General features: G+C 48.1%; 1 protein-coding gene across 5 annotated transcripts; it reads left to right on the plus strand.

Annotated features, from left to right (window-relative positions):
* Nucleotides 1–4,350: 4,350 nt before the first annotated feature.
* On the plus strand, nucleotides 4,351–18,278 carry LOC140729329 (uncharacterized). 5 transcript variants are annotated; one of them, XM_073048971.1, is made up of 8 exons: nucleotides 4,352–4,974; nucleotides 7,211–7,279; nucleotides 10,117–10,188; nucleotides 11,107–11,225; nucleotides 13,418–13,490; nucleotides 13,723–13,888; nucleotides 14,258–14,326; nucleotides 16,485–18,278. In XM_073048971.1, exons 1-8 carry the CDS (start codon nucleotides 4,957–4,959, stop codon nucleotides 16,682–16,684), a joined length of 786 nt encoding a protein of 261 aa, XP_072905072.1. In that variant the 5' UTR covers nucleotides 4,352–4,956; the 3' UTR covers nucleotides 16,685–18,278. The 5 variants fall into 5 exon arrangements, with proteins under 5 accessions (XP_072905073.1, XP_072905072.1, XP_072905070.1 ...); XM_073048969.1 differs by having other exon boundaries at nucleotides 4,362–4,974; nucleotides 13,418–13,478; nucleotides 14,129–14,326; XM_073048968.1 differs by having other exon boundaries at nucleotides 4,372–4,974; nucleotides 14,129–14,326.
* The last annotated feature ends 261 nt before the right edge of the window (nucleotides 18,279–18,539 follow it).

Consider the following 18,539-nt stretch of genomic DNA (forward strand, 5'->3'; position numbering starts at 1 on the left):
TTTAAAGGGGAAGTGTCTTTGTCAACCTTGAGCACCAATGGTGTAACTAACTCGCAACGTCCTCGCAGTGAGTGGACACCCACACTGTTCAGGGTAGAGAATTCCCAACAATTCCCAAGCCTCAGGAGCAGTTTTCCTCCTCAATTTGATCTCTTTATCCCAGTTCTCCAGCTGGTGGACACATATCAAAGAAGGTCTCGAGGGCCTCAGTTATAGGGAGAGACTGGGCAGACTGAGAGTATTGGAATTGGTTTATTATTGTCACCTGTACCAAGATGCAGGACTTGTCTTGCATACTGTTCATACAGATCTGATTATTACAAAGTCCATTGAGGTGTTGGTTGTCCATCGTGTCTGATGAGGACAGGAAACCTGTGTGGGAGCGTTTTTAAATTGGAAAAGCCATTGCACTGGGACAGATCCACTCCCTGGACCTCAGAAGTCTGAGTCCAGTGGTACGAGCAGTTGTCACAACTCGGATCTTCCTTGGTTGCAGTGGATAACCTTGACATCTCCTGTGCCTTGTCGTGCCCTTCCCTCTCCATGTCACATTGTAGAACCACTTTCCTGGCTGTTGGATCTCACTGTAAGTCTCATCCACCCAGTCTGCTGGAGCGGACTTCGCATGCTAGGACAGGCTTGTCCCTATCTTACCAGGGAATGAGACCCACTGGCTACCTTCACCTGGTGTGGCCCACCTGTGGAAGCAGTGTAACAAAGAAACAGAAAACCTACAGCACAATCCAGACTCTGGCCCACTAAGCTGTGCCGAACATGTCCTTACCTTAGAAATTACCTAGGGTTACTCATAGCCCTCTTATTTTTCTGAGCTCCTTGTACCTGTCCAGGAATCTCTTAAAAGACCCTATCGTATCCGCCTCCACCACCATCGCCGGCAGCCCATTCCACGCACTCATCACTCTCTGCTTAAAAAATGACATTTCTGTACCTATTTCCAAGTACCTTAAAACTGTGCCCTCTCATGCTAGCCATTTCAGCCCTAGTAAAAAGCCTCCACTATCCACATGATCAATGCCCCTCATCATCTTATACGCCTCAATCAGGTCACCTCTCATTCTCCATCGCTCTGGGGAAAAAAGGCCGAGTTCACTCAACCTATTCTCATAAGGCATGCTCCCCAATCCAGGCAACATCCTTGTAAATCTCCTCTGCACTCTTTCTATGGTTTCCACATCCTTGCTATAGTGAGGCAATCAGAAATGAGCACAGTACTCCAAGTGGGGTCTGACCAGGGTCCCAGGGTCTGACCAGGGTCCTAGCTGCAACATTACCTCTCAGCTCCTAAACTCAATCACACAATTAATGAAGGCCAATGCACCGTATGCTTTCTTAACCACAGAGTCAAGTTGCACAGCAGCTTTGAGTGTCCTATGGACTTGGACCCCAAGATCCCTCTGATCCTCCACACTGCCAAGAGCCTTACCATTAATACCATATTCTGCCATCATATTTGACCTAACAAAATGAACCACCTCACACTTATCTGGGTTGAACTCCATCTGCCACTTCACAGACCAGTTTTGCATCCTATCAATGCCCCGCTGTAACCTCTGACAGCCCTCCACACTATCCACAACACCCCCAACCTTTGTGTCATCAGCAAATTTACCAGCCCATCACTCCACTTCCTCATCTAAGTCATTTATAAAAATCACAAAGAGTAGGGGTCCCAGAACAGATCCCTGAGGCACTCCACTGGTCACCGACCTCCATGCAGAATATGACCCGTCTACAACCACTCTTTGCCTTCTGCGGGCAAGCCAGTTCTGGATCCACAAAGCAATGTCCCCTTGGATCCCATGCCTCCTTACTTTCTCAATAAGCCTTGTATGGGGTACCTTGTCAAATGCCTTACTGAAATCCATATACATTGCATCTACAGCTCTACCTTTATCAATGTGTTTAGTCACATCCTCAAAAAATTCAATCAGGCTCGTAAGGCTGCCTTTGACAAAGCCATGCTGACTATTCCTAATCATCTTATGCCTCTCCAAATGTTCATAAATCCTGCCTCTCAGGATCTTCTCCATCAACTTACCAACCACTGAAGTAAGACTCACTAGTCTATAATTTCTTGGGCTATCTCTACTCCCTTTCTTAAATAAGGGAGCAACATCCACAAACCTCCAATCCTCCGGAACCTCTTCCGGAGGTTCCATTGAGATTGCCAGCGATTCAGCAATCTCCCTCGCTTTCCACAGTAGCTGGGGTAATCCAGTCTGCTCCCGGTGACTTATCCAATGATGCTTTCCAAAAGCTCAGCACATCCTCTTTCTTAATATCTACATGCTCAAGCTTCACAGTGAAGGATATTAATAAGTTTGAAAGAGTGCACAGAAGGTTTACAAGGATGTTGCTGGGACTTGAGAAACTGAGTTACAGAGAAAGGTTGAATAGGTAAGGACTTTATTCCCTGGAGCATAGAAGAATGAGGGGAGATTTGATAGAGGTGATAAAATTATGATGGGTATAGATAGAGTGAATGCAAACAGGCTTTTTTCACTGAGGCTAGGGGAGGGAAAAAAAAAACAGGACATGGGTTAAGGGTGAGGGAGAAAAGTTTAAATGGAACATTCGGGGGCTTCACACAGGCAGTGGTGGGAATGTGGAATGAGCTGCCAGATGAAGTGGTAAATGTGGGCTCACTTTTAACATTTAAGAAAAACTTGGACAGGTATGTGGATGAGAGGGGTTTGGAGGGATATGGCCCAGGTGCAGATCAGTGGTACTAGGCAGAAAAATGGTTTGGCACAGCCAAGAAGGGCCAAAAGGCCTGTTTCTGTGCTGTAATGTTCTATAGTTCTACTGTAGTGGTTAGCATGCTTTACAGTACCAGTGACTTGGGTTCAATTCCCGCCACTGTCTGTAAGGACTCTGTACATTCTCCCCGTGACTCTCGTTGTTTCTTCTGGGAGCTCCAGTTTCCTCCCACAGCCCAAAGACAGACCGGTCGGTAGGTTAACTGGTCATTGTAAATTGTCCTGTGATTAGGCTCAGATTAAATCCGGGGTTGTAGGGCGGCATAGCTCAAAGGGCCAGAAAGGCCTATTCCACACTGTATCTCGATAAATAAATACTGTTGAAATCTTGCAAACCAAAATGCCGAACATTTCCTTTACACAGGGAGCCCGGCGTGTGTGGTAGGAGATGGTGGTGGACTTTAGGAGATCTAGGCCTCATATGGAGCCAGTGATCATTAATGGAGAATGTGTGGAGCAGGTTAAGACCTACAAGTATCTGGGAGTACAGTTAGACGAGAAGCTAGACTGGACTGCCAACACAGATGCCTTGTGCAGGAAGGCACAGAGTCGACTGTACTTCCTAAGAAGGTTGGCGTCATTCAATGTCTGTAGTGAGATGCTGAAGATGTTCTATAGGTCAGTTGTGGAGAGCGCCCTCTTCTTTGTGGTGGCGTGTTGGGGAGGAAGCATTAAGAAGAGGGACGCCTCACGTCTTAATAAGCTGGTAAGGAAGGCGGGCTCTGTCGTGGGCAAAGTACTGGAGAGTTTAACATCGGTAGCTGAGCGAAGGGCGCTGAGTAGGCTACGGTCAATTATGGATAACTCTGAACATCCTCTACATAGCACCATCCAGAGACAGAGAAGCAGTTTCAGCGACAGGTTACTATCGATGCAATGCTCCTCAGACAGGATGAAGAGGTCAATACTCCCCAATGCCATTAGGCTTTACAATTCTACCGCCAGGACTTAAGAACTTTTTAAAAGCTATTATTAATGCTTTTTGAGATAGTGATTTAGATGTATATCATATTTTTTACTGAGTTAAGTATTGTATGTAATTAGTTTTGCTACAACAAGTGTATGGGACATTGGAAAAAAGTTGAATTTCCCCATGGGGATGAATAAAGTATCTATCTATCTAGGGGGCAATGATGGAAACAGATAGAGTCTCAATATTTGAGAGGCATTCAGACAGGCAGGGAATGGACGGATGTGTAGATACTGCAAAAAACTGCAGAGGGGTGTGGACACAGTCCAGCTCATCACAGAAACCAGCCTCTCCCCCCCCCCCCCCCCATGGATTCTGTCTACACTTCTCACTGCTTTGGTAAAAACCAAACACCCCAGCCACTCCAGACTTTTTTCTCTTCCCCTGCACCCCACCCCTTCCCCTCCCAATCAGGCAGAAGATACAGAAGCCTGAAAGTACCTCCAGACTCAAGGACAGTCCACTCTACTGTTATAACTATTAAACGGTTCCCTGGTGCAATCAGATGGACTCTTACCAGGCTGCACTGCATTTTTTCTGCAATACTTAATTCTACCTTCCTCTTTTAATTTTGCCTGCAACGATTTGATCTGTATGAACAGTATGCAAGACAAGTCTTCCACTGTACCTCGCTACGTGTGACAATAATTAACCGATTTGCCAAATTACGTGCAGTTTAAATCAGCATCGTGATCGGCAGGACTGGGTCGAAAGGTGTGTCTTGATTTATATTGCCAGTATTTCGATGCAGTCCTCCCAGCCCGTAGGGGGCGATATTGCAGACAATCGTCAGTAATTTTTGGTGGCAGCCACGCTACAGAGTCAGGGTGTCGCCTCTCCAGCGTTACCTCGTCGGTCGGGATTCGGTTGCTAGGAGCAACGTCATTCCTTATTGCCCGGCGGATTATCTCTTTGCAAATAACATCCGGCGAAAACTATTGTGCAGTGCGAAACATTAGAAGGAAATTGTATAATCATGAGTCAAATCACTTGCAAATATAATATATTTATAAATATTATATGAAAGGAAAGAGATTTAAATGAAAGAAAATGCCCCATTTGCAATAAGGACAACAAAAAAAAATCCCGATAAAGCACACTTTGTTTAAAAGTAATGCAATAATGCAATGACAGATGCATTTATTCCACTCCTTCAAACTGATTGCAGTCTAATTTACTGCGTTGATTTGGGAGCCGGCGATTAGAATGAACTCAACCGCAGAGGTAAGTCTTTTTTAAAATTTTTGCTTTAACATGTTGATTTTTTTAAAGTCCTCCCACTTCTGCGCCGGAGATTTAGTAACAAATTCCGAGGAAGCGAATGAAATTGGGTTGAAGTGCAATGGCCGTGGTAATTGCCCCTTTGGGCATGGTAAGATCCCACAGAGAGCATGCGGGTGGTGGTAATCGATGTGCTTGGCTTCATCGGCCGGGCTTCGGGTAGAGAAGTTGGGAAATTGTGCTGTGGCTGTACAAACCTTTGGTGAAGCCGCATTTGGCTCCCACTGCAGTTCAGTCATTGGAGGGGACCCCAGATTAGAGGTGTGGTGAACTACATATACCTGTCTGGACACGCCGCCCCGCTGACTGCTCCTGTGGCTCCTCCCACTTAGCCCGGTATAAAGGCGATTGGGGCCTGAGCCCCAGCCTCTCAGTCTCCAGGATGTAGTATGGTGGTCAATTGCTGCTTGTTACGTGGTCTTTCTTCCAGTCAATAAAAGCCTATATCTCGCCTCACGTCTCAGAGAGTTATTGATGGTGCATCAAGAGGGTATGTGCTTTTAGGAGTAAGGTCAGATAAACTTGGGTGGGTTTCTCTAATGCGGCAGAGGCTGAGGGAGGACTTGATAGAAGTTTGTGAAATTGTGAGAGGGCTTTCTCCCAGGGTAGTATCGAGCACTGCGTCTTATAACAACAATTAACTGAGTGTATCAATCATAAGTGCATTTATTTTTCTTGCTGCAGGGGAAGACTAGCACAGCACATGAGCTGGTGATAGATTTGATAAAACAGACAACATAGTCACTCCTTTATCCTTTATATAGCTTCAGTGCAAGGACGTTCTTTACATCTGCTTAATCAGTGTACTTGGCATTCTTCCAGTAATCAAATCTGCTAGTCTGAAGTTTGTCAGGTCTTGGCTTCTATCGGCATAATGTTGCACGAACACTGTTGGCAAAGCACTCTGGGACAATACAGGTTCCATTTTGTTACTACAAGTACATTCCAATAGTAGAAATATTCAATTCTAGAGGTCATATAGCTGGTTGGTGGGGTGGAAATACATCTACCAAAGAAGGTGTAGGGCACTCCTTCCCTCCGCTAGCCTGCAGGTCATCCATGGGCAAGGTGTAGCACCTGCTTAGCTCCCCCTGATCGGGGCACATGAAGCCATGGGAGCAGGTGGTGGATGGTCGTATGAGCAGCTGGTGCAGATCACAAGTCCTGGTTATGCGACCACTGACACCAGGCAGACAATCTCTGAAGAGTGTTGATAACGGCTGGGGTCACCCGTCTTATAAAGACACTGCCCAGAAGAAGGCAAACCACTTCTGTTGTAAAATTGCCAAGAACAGTCATGGCCAAAGACCATGACTCATAATGATGATGGTGATCTTTATTGATAGCCTACAAAGCGACGTTTTCACAGTACCTCAATGCACGTGACAATAATAAGCCAATAACTTTTAAGGTGAGAAGGGGAAAGTTTAAAAGGTGACTTGAGGGGCAAGGCCTGGAAGAGGCTGCCAGGAGTTGTGATGGAAGCAGATATTAATGACCATGAGGTAGGTGTGTGGAACTTGCTGCCAGGGGTACCAATGGGGCAGATACATTGCAAAACATTTAAAAGACTGTTAGGTGGGCAAAATTGAGGGGATGGTGGGACCGAAGGGTCAGATTGATCTTAGAGTAATTTAAAAGGTAATCATAGTATTATGGGCTGAAGGGCCTGTGCTGTTCAATGGTGTTTGAGGCTGCTGGCTAGACACAAGAATATGCAGGGAATGGAGGAGTATGGTTTATCCACAGGCAGGAGAGATTTAAGTTCAACCTTGAGATTCATCTCCTTTACAGGCAGCCACAAAACAAAGAAGCCCAATAGAACCCATTTAATAAAGCTCCACTAGCACCCAATGTGCAGAGAGGGAAAAAAAGCAAGTGGTGCAAACAATAAAAGAAAGTAAAAAGCATTCAGAACGCAAGTTTACAAACACCCTGATCTTTTCAATCTTGCCCAGCGATTAAATCATCCAAACCATGGGTCATTCCTTGCTCTCAGGCCCGGGCCCTGCTATCTCGATTCAGCCCATGCCTGACCTTTCAGCACAGATATTGTGGGCTGAAGGGCCTGTTACTTTTTATTGTCTGACCCAATGCCTGTACATGATTTTAGGGTGTCCCCTGTTCACCATTCCTTCTCTGCTCCAGAGCTGATTGGGCTCTTTTGTTGTCTCTCTAGGACTCGACAAGATCGGTGCAGCAACTTAAGGACTTTCTTGGAGATTTGTTGATCCTGGGATCACTCCAGGTAAAGAGGGTCTGTAATTAGTGAGCTAAGCTGGGTGAGAATTAATGTTACGCTTGTTTAAGACCCAGGAAGGGAGTCTCCTAAGTATCAGACATTACTGGGAATTACCTGGAAATAAAAGTTCGAAGTAAATTTTATTATCAAAGTACATTTATGTCACCATATACAACGCTGAGATTCATTTTCCTGTGAGCATACTCAGCAAATCCATAGAATGGTAACTATTACAGGATCAATGAAAGATCAACCAGAGTGCAAACTGTGCAAATGCAAATATAATTAAATGGCAATAAATAATGAGAAAATGAGATAGTGAATCCTTAAAGTGAGGTAATTTGTTTTGGGAGCATTTCAATGATGGGGCAAGTAAACATAGTTATCCTCCTTTGGTTGAAGAACCTGATGGTTGAGGGGTGGGTAATAACTGTTCTTGAACCTGGTGGTGCGAGTCCTGAGGCGCTTGTGCCTTCAACCTGATGGCAGCAGTGAGAAAAGAGCATGGCCTGGGTGGTGGCAATCTTTGATGATGGATGCTGCTTTCCTATGACAGTGTTTCATGTAGATGTGCTCAATGGTTGGGAGGGCTTTGTATGTGATGTACTGGGCCAAATCCATTACCTGCTAAGGATTTAATATTCAAAGGCATTTAGTGTTCCCATACTAGGAGTATGGAGTCAGTCAATTTTCTCTCCAGTACACATCTATAGAAGTTTGTCAAAGTTTTAAATGTTATGCCAAATCTCCGCAGACTCCTAAGGAAGTAGAGGGGCTACCGTGCTCTCGTCGCTATTGTACTTGCATGCTGAAGTGAAAGGCTATGTGGGAGGGAAGGGTTAAATTGACTAGGTTAAAAGGATGGCACAACATTATGGGCTGAAGGGCCTGTATCGTGCTGTTCTATTACTATATTTCCATCGTGGGGGAGGTGCAGGAGCCAGAAGACACACTCTCAATGATTCAGGAACAGCTTCTTCCCCTCTGTCATCCGATTTCTGAACAGACCAGAACCCGTGAGCACTACCTCACTGTTCCTCTTTTAGACGATTTATTTATTTTGTACTTTAATGTGATTTTGTGTCTTTGCACAATACTGCTGTTGCAAAACGCGGCTCACGTCATATAAGCTGTACTGACTGGAATTCTGAAGAATGAAGGGGGACCTCATTGAGACCTATCGAATGGGGAAAGGCCTCGATAGAGTGGATGTGGAGAGGATGTTTCCTGTGGTGGGAGAGTCTAAGACCAGAGGACACAGCCTCAGAATAGAGGGACGTCCATCTAGAATGGAGATGAGGAATTTCTTTAGTCAGAGAGTGGTGAATCTGTGGAATGCATTGCCACAGGCAGCTTTGGAGGCCAAGTCATAGGGGATATATAAGGTGGAGGTTGATAGGTTCTTGATTAGTCAGGGCACAAAGGGATATGGAAGGAAGCAGGAGATTGGGGTTGAGAGGGAAGATGGATAAGCCATGAAGAAATGGTGGAGCAGATTTGATGAGCCAAATGGCCTAATTCTCCTCTATCTTATGGTTTTATGGTCTTAAGACAGTGATAATAAAGCTGAGGCCAATTCTGGTTGAGAAGAATGAAGATAACCTATTGGTAACTATTTATATTGTCACGTGTCCCGATATACAGCAAAAAGCTTTTGGTTTGTACGCCATCCAGACTAATCATTCCGTACTTTTGGGGCGTCACGGTAACATAGTGGTTAGCCTGACACTGTTATATTGTCAGGTCCAATCCCGCCACTGTCTGTAAGGACTTTGTAAGTTCTCCCCATGGTTTCTTCCAAGTGCTCTGGTTTCCTCCCAAATACGTATGGGTTGGTAGGTTAATTGGTCAGATGGGTGTAAATGGGCAGTACGAGCCCGTTGGGCTGGACGGGCCTGTTACTGTGCTGTATCTCTAAATAAACAAAAGTGTGGTATTGAGCAAAAGTCTTTGGCACATACTGTATATTTAGCTAGGGTGCCTAAGACATTGTTTTTGTTACTGTGTTTGTTAACGTGGAGCGGAGAACAAGTTTGTAAATCTGGCGGGAGCAGAGTATGTTGGGAACGGTGATGGTGGAGCGCCACGTTAGGGGTGTGCCAGGGATGGGGTTATGTGGGTGCAGACACACCCAGCCCTGAGATGCCAGGCAAGATCATTTGATTCCGAACAATTGATTTATTGATCACTACAGAATGCCTTTCTGGTACTCCCTCCTCTGCCCTCTCACTTCCCGTTTTCCCAACCATGATTCCCCTCTCCCTGCCCCCTTCCCACTCTCAGTCCACAATAGACACCCAGATCAGAATCAGGTTTATCATCACTCATATATGTCATAAAATATGTGCAAAAGTCTTGAGCACCCTAGCTGTGCCTAAGACTTTTGCACAGTACTGTTCATCGAGGTGATAAAAAGGAATTCAGAATTAATTGTTACTGGTACTGAGAAAATGCAGTGCAGGCTGACACAGAAAGTGTAAGGGCCTCGATAGATAGATTGGGAGATCAAGTCCTGAAGAAGGGTCTGCCCGAAACAGTTCCATAGATGCTGCCTGACCTGCTGAGTTCCTCCAGTGCTTTGTGTGTGTTGCCTTGGGAGATCAAGGGTTCATTGTATGATAGGTCCATCCTAGAGTCTGATAATGGTGGGATAAGGCAGCGCAGTCGCATATCAGTCGCCTTACAGAGCCAATGATCATTGATCAGGGTTTAATTCCCGTGGCTGTCTGTGAGGAGTTTGTACATCCTCCCCACGACCACGTGGGTTTCCTCCGGATGCTCTGGATTTGAATTTGGCTGGCTGCATCCACCTAGCCAACTATTTTGGTTTCTTCTGCCCCCAGGGTTTCCGATACTTCCAGCCTTGGCTACGTGGCCGCGAGGAACTGCTGCTGTCTGTGGTAAACAAGGATCTCGTAAGTATTTCAATGGGGGTCGCCTACTCCTCCCATCCTCCTCGCTGCTCAAGTCCAGCCGGTTTCTAAAGCACCTTCTCACCACCTCAGGACAGCCCAAGGGGTATAGCAGCTGACTGCGGCCAGTCCAAGCCTTACGTTGCCCATCCTGTCCTCATCCTCCCCTTGTGAAGGAGGACATTCAGACCATCAAGACTAGACTGAGGCAGCAAGGAGTATAGATGGAGGCCATGGAGGGGAGGGTTGTTTCTGTGATGTGCTGAGCGGTGTCTTCAGTTCTCAGCAGTTTTTATGGTCACAAGCAGAGCTATTCAGCCAAAACGACCACAACCTTGTCATAGGGTTTGGAGGCTTGTACGCCTCATTAACCCGGAGCTATGTTGACTGCGGTCCGGGCTTTATGCTTCGACTCTTGGTAGAGTCACCCATGCCAAACAGGTCAAAGGGTAGAGGTCAGACCAAGAGTGGTCCACCGGTCCTTCAGGATCGGGGGTTCAGCTCAGGGCTAACAATCCTGACTGGTAAAACAAAATTGTTACAGGACCAGCAGCGAAGAACCCTTCTACATCTGAGTGTGACAGTATTCCCGAGTCTCCACCCGAGTCACGACAAAGGAGGCCCTGAACACCACCAGAGATGGAGGACCTTCATTGCTGCCCTACTCACCAGTGGTGTAATGGGCAGTAAGCAGAACAATAGGCATCCCGAACTGTGAGGCATCAAATAGGATGCTTTCTATGGTGCGTCGATAAACGTTGGTGAGGTTCGATGGGGACTTGCCAGATTTCTTTAGCCTCCGGAGGAAGTAGAGGAGCTGGTGAGCCATGGTGTCCACGTGATTGGTTCAGGACATGCTGTTGGTGCTGTGATTTTTGTCTTACTGTGAATCATAGTAACTGTCCTCCCTCTCTGTGACAGAGCTGGAAAATAGCTCGTGGTGCCAGGGTCCCCATCACCTCTCCCACCGAGAGCCATGGATTCGGACAGACGCCGCCAGGTGACCCCTCTCCGCTGATGCCCCTGCGGTTGCAGAAGAGGTAACGTCAACTCCCCAGCTTCTCCCCCCCCCCCCCCCCCCCCCAAACATCTATGCTGGGAATCTCATGAGCTGGACGGGGGTGTGGGGGGCAAAAACAGCCCAAACCAGAAGGAGCAAATTTCACACCAATGACCCCCCCCCCACCCCCCGTGGACTCTGGAGAACTGAGATTTAGAATGGGAGAGGTCAGGTTCAGCATCCAGAGAGAGCAGGAGAACAGGTTAGCAATGTACCTCAAGCCTGTTCGACTGTTCTGAAAGATCTGATTGTAATTCCACCAATGAACAGGCCCTTCAGCCCACCCTATCTTTGCCAGCCATGACACCAATCCAAAGTAATCCCATCAGTCTGCATACAGTCCACTCCCTCCATTTTGTTTGCATACCTGTCCAAGTACCTCCTACATAATGTATCTGGTGCCACAACCTCTTCGGGTTGCCTATTCCGGGCACCCAGCTCTCTGTAAAATAAAATACTTACCCCACACATCCCCTTTAAAGTTTCCCCCTCTCACCTTAAAGCTGTGCCCTCTAGTAATTGATATTTCTACTCGAGAACAAGAATCTGACTGTCAGCCCCTATCGATGCCTCTCATAGTTTTATTAAACTCTTGTCAGGCCTCTGCCGCTCCATAGAAAACAACCAAGTTTGCGCAATCTCTCCTTTTAGCTCTTGCTCTCTCTCATCCAGGCGACCCTGTTCTGCGCCCTCTCCAGAGCCCCCACACCCTTCCTGTAATGGTGTGACCAGAGCTGTACACAAGTGTGGTCTGCCTCTCGGTTCTATACTGCTACAGGATGATCTGTTCATTTTATTTTGCGATATAGGCGGAGTTGGCCCTTCCAGGCTTCAAGCCAAGCTGCCCCAGTAATCCCCGACAAACCCGATAAACTAATCACGGGACAATTTATAAGGACCAATTACCCTTCTTTGGATTTTGGGAGGAAACTGGAGCACCTGGAGGAAAGTCCACGCGCTCCGTGGGGAGGACGTACGGACCTCTTAATGACAGCGCTGGAATTGAACTCCAACCTCCAGAATGCCCCAAGCATTGTGCTAAGCACTACGCTACTGTGGTGCCCAATCTGGTGCTGGAGCTACGAAGGCACAGCAGCCTTTCCATTAAACCCAGAAGACACAGGAGTGAAATTAGGCCATTTGGTTCATTGAGTCTACACCACCATCTGATCGAGAGTATGCCTTGACAGTGGCCACACACATCACCGGGCTGAGAAGGGCAGGAGGGACATGGCAAAGAGTCTGAAATCAGAAGGCACAGCCCTCTAGAACAGAGATGAGGAAGTATTTCTCAATCCCAACCTTTGATACCCTTTCTAATCAAGAACCTATCAACCTCTGTTTTGGCCTCCATAGCTGTCTGTATCTACAAATTCTGCAGATCTACCACCCTCTGGCGAAAGAAATTCCTCCTCATCTCTGTTATAGAGGGCTATGCCCTCAGGTCTTAATCTCTTCAACTCTTGAAAACATCCTCTCCATGTCCCCTCTACTTTTCCCACCCAGGCAACGTGTGTGGCCACCGTCAAGGCATACTGATCCACAGCCCTCCCCAGTTTGTGAAGGTCACATTTCTGCAGCCAACTTCTCTTGTGAGCATCACAGACCCCCACACCCCCAGCACTGATCCATGACTGCCTGTTCCCACCATGTGGGCCACCATGTCCCTCCTTTGACCCCCGCCTTCTCTTCCACTGCTAAGCCATTGCCCTGTCTAGGTGAGGCACCATGAGAAGCACGGCACTGTGGGTAGAGAGGCACCATGAGAAGGGCACTGTGGGCAGAGAGGGTCGATGAGAAGAAGGGCTCTGTAAACAAAGGGACATCATGGATAGAGAGCCATCATGGGAAGAAGTACTCTAGGCAGAGAGGCACCATGGGAAGAAGTACTCTGGGTGGAGGAGCATCATGGGAAGAAGTACTCTGGGCAGAGGGGCACCATGGGAAGAGGGACAGTGGCCCTTTGCTGGCATCATTGGCTCAACTGGCCGCACACTCTGGTTTCAGGTCTCACGATGGCGATGGTCTAACGTAATGATGGTAACCTTCCAACCCTGAGCCTTCCTGCCTCCCTCTGCCCTCCTTTACACCCGTTTTTCTCCTGCTCTCCACTCTTCCTCCCCGTTCCTTCTCTCCTTCTACTGCATTTAACGGTCTGTTCTCTGCTCTCAGGACCTCTGGAAATGGACAGGGGGATGTGGGTCTCCCCCCAGCCTCGCCCTGTGATCATGAGGTAGTCGTCCCCGTGAGTAACTCCGTGATCCACCCACGTATTCCAGTGTGTTTACCTATGTCCCAGTGTGTTTAAAACCTCTATCCCAGTTTAACCCGTGTTTGCATCCTCTGTCCCAGTGCATTCACCCCCCCATGACAGTGTTTACCCTGTCACCCCCCCCCCCCCCCCCCCGGGTGACCCATTCTCGGATCCATGGTCGGTGTCTGTGTGAAGCCCACCAGCTCCATGTTTGCCCCTGCAGGGCCCAGACTGCACCCTCTTCCTGCTGACCGGGTACACCACATACCAGCAGCCGTTGGTCTGGCTCCGCTCTCACCACCCACACCTGCTCAGGTCTGCAGCCGGCGATGGGGCTGACAACGACATCCCGCTACGGCTGGAGTCCACTGCTGGCTGGCATCGAAATGGTAACTGCCCACTGTGTCTCACTCGCGGTGCCTCCCGGCCATATCTCGCCTCTCACCACCTTGTTTGACCGTCCTGTCACAGCACGATGCCTCATCACCGTGTCTCACCCCTGTACCTCACCTCTCACCAGCGTGTCTCACACCACGTCTCATCTGCCTCCCGCCCCCTCGCCTTGCCTCTCGCTTCCTGCCCCACCATCCCCCTCTCCCTGTCACCTCCTCACTCTGTCTTTGCCTCAGCTGTGCAGATCTGGGAGATAGTGTCCGAGCTGGTGTCCCTCTGCACGTGGCCTCCTCCCTCTAACCCGTTCACCCTGGACTTGCGCCACTTGGAGTCGCTTCCTCTGACTGAGAGGTTCCTCGCTACAGGTGCCCTGACCAGCTTTCTACAGAAACTCGTGATACATGGAGATTGGGAGCAGCCGTACCACAGCAAAGGTGGGTCTGGGGAAGTCCTTTGAAATCCCTTCTTGTCCCAGTGCATGTGGTGGTGGGTGCTGATAGTACGACTGACATAGCCCCCCCCCCCCCCCCCCCGAGACACCCAGAGAGTGACAATGTTGCTTCAATGAATCTACTTGCCTTTGGTCTTTTGGTGACAGATATACCAGGTTTCTCCCTGGGATTGTAGAATTATTTGAACCACAATGGAAACCCCTTGGCACAGATACAGCATTGAACCAGACCCTTTGGCCCATCTCATCCATGCTGTCCATGCTGCCTACATGAGCTCATCACATATCCCTCAAAATCTTTCCTATCCCGTTCCTGTCCAAATATTTTTTAAGTCTCATAGCATCTGCCTCAACTACTTCTTCTGATCACCCATTTCACACATCCACTACCATCTGTGCCAGTCAGATCCTCTTTTCATCTCTCTCCTCTCCCTTCTCACCTAAAGCCTATGCCCTCCAGTTTTACACTCCCCTGACCTGGGGAAAAGACCGTGACCATCCACATTATCTACTCCCCCTTGATTCTTACTGTTTATTTATTGAGGTACAACACTGATTAGACCCATCTGGCCCTTTGAGTTGTACCACCCAACAATCCCCCGATTTTATCCATGTAGCAACGTACAATGACCAATTAACCTCCCAACCGGTACATCTTTGGACTGGGGGAGAAAACCCGTGCAAACTCCTTACAGGCATCGGTGGGAATTGAACCTGGGTCACTGGTACTGTAAAGTGTTGTGCTAATCACTATGCTACTGTGCCGCCCTAATTTATAAAGTTCTATCAGGTCATCCCTCAGCCTCCTTCGCTCCAGGGAAAAAAATAACTCAGCTATCTCTCCCTGTCTCTCTTTATAACTTGCGGCCTCTAATCCCAGCACTATCATGAATCTTTTTGGCACCCTTTAGATGAATGGTGGTTGAAGAATTGGTGCAAGGGGAAGGGTTTCAAATCTGGGGATCATTGGGGAAGGTATCACCTGTGGTGAGGTAGAGATACGTCTCTATCAAATGGATGTAAAGTGCTCCTTCCCTCCGCTAGTCTGTAGGTCACCCTTGGGCAAGGTGTAGCACCTGCTTACCCCTCATCCCACCACCGATCAGTGTCATTTGAAGCCATGGGATCAGGTGGTGGATGGTTGTTTGAGCAGCTGGTGGATGTCACAAGTCCTGGTTATGCGACCACTGACACCAGGCAGACAATCTCTGAAGAGTATTTATAATGACTGGAGTCACCAGTCTTGTAATGACCCTGCCACGTGGACGTCAATTATACAGTGAAAGGTGTAATTTGTATTAACTATCAATACACATAGTTCGAGTGGACAGCCAGATACATTTTCCCAGAGCAGAAATGGTTAATACGAGGGGGCTACATTTCAAGGTGAGTGGAGTAAAGTACAGTGGGGGGATGTCAGAGATAGGTTTTTAGGCACGGAGTGCTGAGGAAGCAAAACTCACTGCCAGAGGTGATGGTAGAGGCAGATACATCAGGGATATTTAATAGACTCCTAGATAGGCACATGGAGGGCTGTGCAGGAGAGGTAGATTGGAATTAGAGTAGCTTAAAGGGTTAGCACAGCACAGAGGGCCGAAAGGCCAGCACTATAAGTATCCCTCCCAACCATTGCGTACATCTGCATGAAATGCTGATGTGGGAAAGCAGCACCCATCATCAAAGATCCTCACCACCCAGGCCATGCTCTTTTCTCACTTCTGCCATCGGGAAGAAGGTACAAGAGCCTCAGGACTCACACCACCAGGTTCAAGAACAGTTATTACCCCTTAACCATCAGGCTCTTGAACCAAAGGGGGTAACTTCACTCACCTGAGATGTCCCCACAACCAATGATCTCACTTTAACAACACTACATCTTGTTATCTCATGTTCTTGCTATTTACTTACATTTGCATTTGCAGTTTTTTTGTTTTGTATACTCTACTTGATCTTCCATTGATAATAAATTTACTTTGAAGTTTCCGTCACAGGTGCAGTTGCGCGCTCGTACCAGTAGTTGGCAACGCGCGGTGGGTTTCTTCCATTGCTCAGGTGGGGGGTGGGGGGTGGTTTCTTCTCCTGGGAGTGGATGGTCCCTTGGCCTCTTTGCCGCTGATTGGAGGATGTTTGCTGTCTTTCAGTGCTGGAGGACCTGGAGACTCTAAACAGGCTTCACGTCAAGGCCCTGCTCGAGATGCAGAGGCTGAGGGGAGGGCGAAGAGGAGGCAGGAGGCGAACAGGAGAAAGGCAGCGCCTTACCCTGCAGCGAGTGAGCGGACAACGGCCCTCCGGCAGGAACATAAGAAATAAAGACCTGCTTTATTTGTCACATGTATATTGAAGCATACAGTGAAATGAGTTATTGGCATCAACAACCGACACGGTCTGATCATGTGCTGGGGCAGCCAGTGTTTCCAACCAACATAGCTGCCCACAACTTACTAACCCTACCATACGAACTCCCTTCCAATAGCAGCAGGAATTAAACCCCAACTGGTGGCACTACAAAGCATTATGTAAACACTGCACGACCGTGCCACATGGCCAGTCCGAGCTGCTTCGCCATTCAATAAGATCATGGCTGATCTGTCCGTGGACCCACCTGCCTGTTCCCCAGAACCCTGAATTACCCTGCTTTGCAAAAACCTATCTCACTTTGTCTTAAAATATTTGATCAGTTTGCCTCTACTGCTATCTGGGCAAAGAATTCCACAGGTACATTTCTTTCTAGGAAAAGCAGTTTCTCCTCATGTCTATTCCCCCAAATCTTGAGGCTTTGTCCCCTGATTCTAGTCTCACCAGTTGAAACAGCTTTCCTGCCTCTGTCTTATCTAAGCCTTTCGTAATTTAATGTTTCTATCCGCTCTCAGGTGTCAGGTGACTCAGTATCTCCTCACAGGCAATCCCCGTGTGTGGGAGGTGCTCGGGGACCAGAAGCTTGGACACAGAAGTCTGGAGGAAAAAGCTGAAGGTTGAAGTCCGAAGCTCAGAGGGTGTGGAGATAAAGATGCCGAAGGTTGAGTCTGCGGGTTTGGGCCAGGGACTGTAGGTTGAAGGCCCGATATCTGAGAGTCCGGGACCGAGGCCTAGAGGTGGCCTGTCCTAGGGTTAGACCATAAGACATAGAAGCAGAATTAGGCCATTCAGCCCATTGAGCTTGTTCCACCATTCCATCACGGCTGACTTATTCTCCCTCCTGCCTTCTCCCCGTAACCTTTGATGCCGTGGCAATCAAGAACCTATCAACCCCCACTTTAAATCTACCCAGTGACTTGTCCACCCCAGTTGCCTGTGGCGATGAATTCCACAGATTCACCACCATCTGGCTAAAGGAATTCCTCCTCATCTCTGTTCTAAGTGGATGTTCCTCAACTCTGAGGCTGTGCTCCTTCGTCCTAGACTTCCCCACTATAGGAAATTTTGAAATTTGATAGGATTCAGTGAGATCCTCTCTTATGCGGGTTGGAGGTCGGACTGTGTGTGGGGTGGGTGGGAGAGTGGTTTGTTCTGCTGCTTGTCCTGTTCTGCCGAACGTTATGAGTATGCTACGTTGGTTCCAGAATGTGTGGTGACACCTGAGAGCTGCCCCCAGCTCATCCCGGGGTCGCGTTGGATGTTAACGCATTTCACTGTATGTGACAGATAAATCTAAACCTGAGACTGAATTCTGAATGTAAATATGGTCAAAGGGTGAGAACAGCGGTGGGCAGTCGCCGGTTCTGCCCGTGCCAGTGGCCTGCCTCTCTTCCAGGGTCACAGCAACACCCACGGGTGTTCCCTGGAGAAGGAGCACATGGCACAATGGGGGATTTCCGGAGGCTTGAGTGCATTCTGTATGGCGGTGAGCGTGTCAGGTTTTGAAAACGTATGTTATGAAGAACTGCACCGTTGTGTTCCTGTGCTACGGTAAGCACTGAATAAATAGATACAAGGGATCTGTGTGCTTGGTAACCTTCAGAACTGTCAGTGTATTGGATGAGTTACTCGAGGCTTGTCCTGGCAGCACGTTACAGAGGGGCTGGAGGGAGCTGCAAACTGGAATGAGACAGGGAAGGAGGATAAGTGAGTGATTTATGGAGGAGTAAAGGAAGAAAAAGAAAATTGAAAAGGTAGGGAGAAAGAGGAGAGGAATGAGGGATAGAGGAGAGGAGGAGGTAAGAGTGAAGCAGAGAGGGGCAGTGAGAAGGGAGAACTGC

Source organism: Hemitrygon akajei, chromosome 6 (genome assembly GCF_048418815.1).
Source record: "Hemitrygon akajei chromosome 6, sHemAka1.3, whole genome shotgun sequence".
Taxonomy (NCBI): Eukaryota; Metazoa; Chordata; class Chondrichthyes; order Myliobatiformes; family Dasyatidae; genus Hemitrygon; species Hemitrygon akajei.

Coding starts and splice junctions, on each gene's coding strand:
- LOC140729329 (XM_073048968.1), top strand. Junction 7,280..10,116: donor TGATCCTGGGATCACTCCAG/GTAAAGAGGGTC, acceptor TTCTGCCCCCAG/GGTTTCCGATACTTCCAGCC. Junction 11,226..13,417: donor CCCCTGCGGTTGCAGAAGAG/GTAACGTCAACT, acceptor CTCTGCTCTCAG/GACCTCTGGAAATGGACAGG.